Source organism: Cinclus cinclus, chromosome 2, assembly GCF_963662255.1.
Source record: "Cinclus cinclus chromosome 2, bCinCin1.1, whole genome shotgun sequence".
Classification (NCBI taxonomy): Eukaryota; Metazoa; Chordata; class Aves; order Passeriformes; family Cinclidae; genus Cinclus; species Cinclus cinclus.
In genome coordinates, this window is record NC_085047.1 from 94,875,056 (window position 1) to 94,881,055 (window position 6,000).

At 44.5% G+C, this 6,000-nt stretch overlaps 1 protein-coding gene across 2 annotated transcripts in view; it reads right to left on the reverse strand.

Moving 5' to 3' along the window:
- The window catches only part of PRKX (protein kinase cAMP-dependent X-linked catalytic subunit), a 55,338-nt gene extending 54,571 nt beyond the window's left edge, over positions 1–767 (reverse strand). For both annotated transcript variants that reach the window (XM_062488004.1, XM_062488003.1), the window contains exon 1: positions 499–767. In XM_062488004.1, coding sequence (XP_062343988.1) covers positions 499–682 — 184 coding nt within the window. In that variant the 5' untranslated portion in view covers positions 683–767. The remainder of the gene's footprint in view (positions 1–498) is intronic.
- Positions 768–6,000: the final 5,233 nt, after the last annotated feature.

Here is a 6,000-nt window from a genome sequence, read left to right on the forward strand (position 1 = left end):
TTTATCATGATGCAGGTAAATGAAGTTAAACCAGATAAACCAGGTTTTATAGCAAAAGGTTTTTCAGCTTCAGCAGTGGCAGTAAGTAAGTGGCACCCATCTCACAGACAAGCCAAACCCGGGTCCGGGCGCGGGCTCGCTCCGCAGCAGATCCCGCAGCCGGAGCCGCTGACACGGCAGCACCGGGGCCGTACAATGCCCACAGCCCCCCGCAGCCCCGCAGCCCGTCCTCGGCAGCCGCCCACAGCCATCTACAGCCACCGCAGGCAGCCCCAGCTGCCCTCGCACCGGCCAGCGGCGGCACGACAGGAGAAAAGAGAGACGAGAGAGGAGGGGGAGACGAAGGAAATAAAAAAAAAAAAAAACAAACACCAAAGCAAAACACAAAGAGGGCGCAGGGGAAGAGGGCAGCCAGTTGTTCGGGCACCTCCGCCCGCCGGGCACGGTCGCAGACAGGCACCTCGGCAGCTCCTTTGTTCCCCTCCTTCCCGCACTCACCCACGGTGGCCAGTGTCTCCAGGTCCTCCAGCTTGTAGGCAGCGGGCTCGAGCGCGGCGGGCGAGCCGGGACCGGCGGGGCTGGGGGACTGCACGGCAGGCTGAGGCGCGGCCACTCCCGCCGCCGCCGCCTCGCCGCCGCTCTTCGCCCCCATCTTGGCCTTGGCAGCGCTGAAGGCGTCCATGGGGCCGAGCGGGCGCCCCGCGGCCGCTCAGCGCATGGAGAAGGGCGAGAGGAAGAGGGAGGAGAGAGAGCGGCGGGGACGCAAAGTTTCAGTCTTCAGCAGGCGGGGTAGCTGCTCCCCAGGGCTGGAGACTGCTGCCGCGTTTGAGGGGGCGCGCAGCCCTTCAGCATCGCGGCCGCAACCGCCACGCCGCCCGCCGGTGCCCGCAGCAGGCAAGGACCGCCGCGCAGACAATGGCGAGGGTGCGCCCAGCCGCGCCACACGCGGGGCGGAGGGCGGGGTTTGCCGCTGCCGCTGCGGCACCGTCCCGCTGAGGGCTGGCGGGGCGGGGAGGGGCCGGGGGAAGCGCGGCCCCGCCGCTCAGCGGGTGCGTGCCCCTCGCCCCTCTCCGCGGCACGGCCCGGACCGGGTGACGACCCCGGTGCTCTTTGCTCGTCCTTCCGCGTACCGCGTCCCGCCCGAGGGGCAGCGCGGCGGGGAACGGGGTGGAGGGAAGTGCCGGCGGCTGCCGCGCCTGCCCCGCGCTCCCTCAGTGCTGCAGGGACGCCTGGGACGGCGCCGTCCGCTCCCCGCAGAAAGTTAAAAGTGAGCGGTGGGGCCCCATCGGCTGCACAGTAGCGGCCTTGGGAAGGAGCTGGTCTTTCCCCACGCGTGGGAACGCGTGTGCGAGTAGCTCCCCCCGCACGTCCCGAAGGGTTTGTCACGCCTTATTTTACTCCCCGTTTCCAAGCAGGTGTGGATTCCGCACCGGTCACAGCCCGTCGGCGTCCCCAGCTCCAGAGTGTTGGTGTGGCTGGGATGACTGGGGTAGCGCGGGCTGCGCTCGGCCGAGGCGAGGAGACACCTTCCTCATGCAGCAGCTGCAGAGTATACAGCTCCGAATATAGCTCCTTCCAGAGCAGCCAAGGAGCTCTTGACGATTATGCTGGAAGACAAGGCAAATCAGTGTGTGAAACAAGCCACTGTAAAATGTACAAATCAAAATTGGGAAGGAAATCCTAGTTCTTTTCCATGCCTTGGTCTGGCTCAGTTTTACCCTATTCACAGCTACTACCCTATGCTCCTGTGAGCAGGATATCTGCAAAGCTGGTGTGTAAGTCTAGTCACATGGGTGGCATTTGGCATCTCCTTTTTATTAAAAGTGACATAATGAGAATTTCAGGCCTATCAGTTCCTCTGTGGAGTAGGTTCAATAGCAATGAGAAATAATTGTGTCTGCAAAAAATGAGTACAAATATATAAGTTATTTATAAGCATTACAAATTTCTGTATATTTATCCCGAATTTTAAGGTATCCTTAGAATCCTATTGGTAGTCATAATAGCAGGGGATATAAAATGCATTTTTATCTTTTAGCTTGTTGACATGAAGGTTAATGACTAATTCGGAAAAATCATTAGGTCATCTCTGCTTCCTGTCAGCCTTTGAAAAGTCACCAGTCAAGGAGGATGACATCACTTTTGCTCCAAAATTTCAGACTTCATCTGTGAACTCTTTGGAATACAAGTTTCACACTTCTGTTTTGCTTTAATACTTTACTGCTTTACTTCCTTTTGTGCCTCTTTACTGGGAGGTTGACTGAGCACTAGAACAGGTTGCCCAGAGAGACTGTGGAATCTCCCTAACTGGAGTTATTCAGAGACCATCTGGATGCAATGCTGTGCAATGTGCTCTGGGATGACCCTGCTTGAGCAGGGAGGTTGAACCAGGTGACCCACTGCGGTCACCTTACCCATTCTGTGACTATGTTTGGTACAACGTATACCAGATTTACCGAGATTTAGGCCTTGGATGATACTTTTTAAAGAATCCTTAAACTGCAAATTGTAAATGTTCTGGCAAGCTGTAAATTTAATTCCTGTCTGGTCAAAAGGTAAGCAAGCCAACAAAGCTCTTTTAACAATAACTAAAAAATTTGTTTAAGGTAGAAATTTGAAAAATAAACATTAAAACATTGAAGAAATCTCAGTGTGTCTAAAAATCTAACTTTGTATTTTTAGCCAAATAATTGCAATTTGAGAAAAAAGGTATAAGCTGAGTGTGATAATTATTTTCAAGACAGAGTACCTTAACTTCAGTCTAGCCAAGAAAATGGATCTTTGATCTTCCTGAAACTTTTCCTTTTCAGTAAAAATTAAATCATTCACTGCTCAGATGTTTAAAAGGGCATTTACTAAAGGTATATCATCAGCTGTTGTTTCCATTTATGCTATAAAAATTTGCCTAATGTTTAAATTACTTGCATTCAGGACCATAAAACTTCCTTTAAAAGAGAGCTTCCTACTGCCATGCTTCAACAGTTGGTGACCTGCATGAGCACCCATTCAAAAGAGCTGTAATTCAGCTAGGCTCCTAAGCACAGGTTTAGTTCCATTCTATGCAGGGTCTGTTCTTAAGGTTAAAATTTGCTTTCTTCCTTTGCGTCCAAGGCATTTGCTAGTTGTAGTTGTAGCAACATAATTGCGATGTTTATATTTAGAATGTCAACATATTATTAGTGTGCTTCGCCACCTCTGTATAACCCTCTCAGAATTTATCTTGCAGACACTGACTATTATCCACTATTCTTCAGGGAAAGAAAATGTAATTCTTTCTGCATACAATGAGGTTAAGAATCAAAACTCCTAACTTCATAAATTGCAAGTGGAAGTAGATCTGGCCACTAGATTACACTAATGGATATGAAACATAGTTTCTTGCCCAATTTGGACACAATTCATAGGCAAGCCTGCAGCTCTGTACTGTACTTTTCTCTTCTCTTCTCTTCTCTTCTCTTCTCTTCTCTTCTCTTCTCTTCTCTTCTCTTCTCTTCTCTTCTCTTCTCTTCTCTTCTCTTCTCTTCTCTTCTCTTCTCTTCTCTTCTCTTCTCTTCTCTTCTCTTCTCTCTTTGCCTTATTCTAACTTAAAATGTGACCTTTTGGTCACAGGTACTTTTTGAATAATTTTGGCCTTTCCCTTGCTCTTGATAATTCATAGTTTTCAGCTTTTTCACTTTCCCCACACATGTGTTAGGTGCCTACAGCCAGGTTCCTTAATCTTTAAACAATTTACTCTCTTTATGTTTTCAGTCCTTTACCTTACAAGTGCTAACACCAAGAGTTAGTTCTGATTTCATTTTCCCTTAAAAGTACCAGATGTTAAAAATTATTCTTTCCAAAGACAGTGAAGATCTTTTTAAAAGAGATTTTATTTAGAAAACAAACAACCAACCAAAAAAAAAAACCCAAAAAAACCAAAACAAAACAATGACAAAAAAACAACCAGAGAACAGTAGTTTAATGGCTTTCTTGATTCATTATTTTAGTGAGGGCTTATTCTTGCATTTCAGTTGTAACAAAATGTTCAGTATACATATATTCCTTCATAAGCTCAGAATTTTCAGGGACCAGAAGGATTCCAGGTGTCAGTTTGGTTATTCTCTGCAGCCTTTTATGTATGCACATTTGCTAAACTTTGACACATACAACAACACTGGTAGTTAAATGTTTCTTTGGGTCCTAAATTACTAACTTTTCTTCTTTTTTGTTTGTAGTCTTTTTTTTTTTTATTTTCCCTCAGAAAACCTCTAACAAACAATATTAACCTAATGGAAAGGATAACAAACGTTCTACCTATCAATGAGTTGATATCATAGATAATTTTTCTGTCATTTTTGAGGGACATTGTGGTGCACATTCCATGCAAATTGAATATGATTTAAGCACCTAACTCTCTGGGAAAAGAATCAGTAATTTAAATGTCTCCATGACTGGAGACAAAAGAGTCTTTCCTGTGGTCTGAGCAGGTTTGCTTTTGTCTACCTGAAAGCCTGCTTCTTTCTTCCCTGCAAATATATAATTTTCCTTACAAATCTTGTTAAAGCATATCTTTACCATCACCATCACAGTAAAACTACCACAACAAGTTTGCTGGAGAACCTGTTCAAACCTGTAGGGAGGAAATGGAGAAGTTCTTCAGTGGTGGTTATTACTAATAAATAGCTCCATATAATCTCCTTTAGTCACATTACATACAATGCCTAAAAACATGGGACTGCTCTGAGGAGGAAGAATAACTAGTAAAGATAATTAGTACTGGTATGTGTTTTTCATTTGTTTTGTTTTGCTAAAGAAGTTCATGATCAGACAAGTCCTATGATGTAAACCAGCGCCCTTTCGTGCAAAAAATCCTGGCCTGTGACAAAGGAAGGGGCAAATTATTCCACCCATCTGAAGCAGTTCCTTCATAGTATGGAAATAAGCCCATCTGTATAATGAGCAATCACACACCATGTGAATGTATCTGCACATTCATAAAGCAACTATCACACTTCTATTTGAATATAATTATGTTTAACGTTTTTTTAAAAGCATTTAAATTATGATGAGTATAGTGGCTGTATCCAAATTAGAATTAAAACACAAAGAATATAACATCGTTGCCTACATCCAAAACCCTGTTTCTGATGAGTCTTGCTGAGTTGATTCCTTGCTTCAGAAATGCATTGGTGTAGCCAGTTCAAACATGGAAATGCTGTTACTGGGGTGTCTAGACTTTCTGCCCAGTCTGAGCAAATTTGTGTCTAGCTTCTGCCAAAACTAGATTGAGATCTGGAAACAAGATGTTGCTTTGCCTACGTTTGCTGAAGAACTTGTTCTGGTAAGCATTCTGAAGGTATATCTCACATACATGCAAAACTGCTACCCTCACAAAAGTAAGTTGTGGCCAATATTTTGCAAAAAAAAAAAAAAATTTCTTATAGGAGCACTGTGTTAGCTGATAGAAGATCCTGAAGCACCAACATGCTGGACAAGCTCTTTGAGGTCAGGTGGTGATATTTGCTTCAGTTCAGAGATACAATAAAGTAGCGATGCACTAGAACATCTTTTTGATTATTCTTTTCCCCAAACAGCTAGTTATGTCTATTTACACTGGCATACCTCATTTGATTACTCAGGATGGTTACAGCAGTCACCCAGCAAATGGGGTATCCAGAATTTTTGATCTTAATTGTACAAGAAGAGCTCTCATTCTAGCCTCCCTTCTTTAAGCTACTGGATGCAGTTGTAGGACCTATTCTCCCACACTGTGCATTCCTACTTCACAAACACTCCATATTTACTCTGCCAATGAAAGGATGTGTTTGCTACATTGCTCTGTGGAATTCTGCAAAAGATATATGAATTAAATATTATTCATTTCACATTTATATATACAATTTATTGTATGTAGCTATAGTGTATTTTTACAATTTTTCCTACATTTATGCAAATATTAGTGTAAAATAATAAATTCCACAAACAAGTAAATAGGTTTGAGCTTTATTTTTATTATTTTTT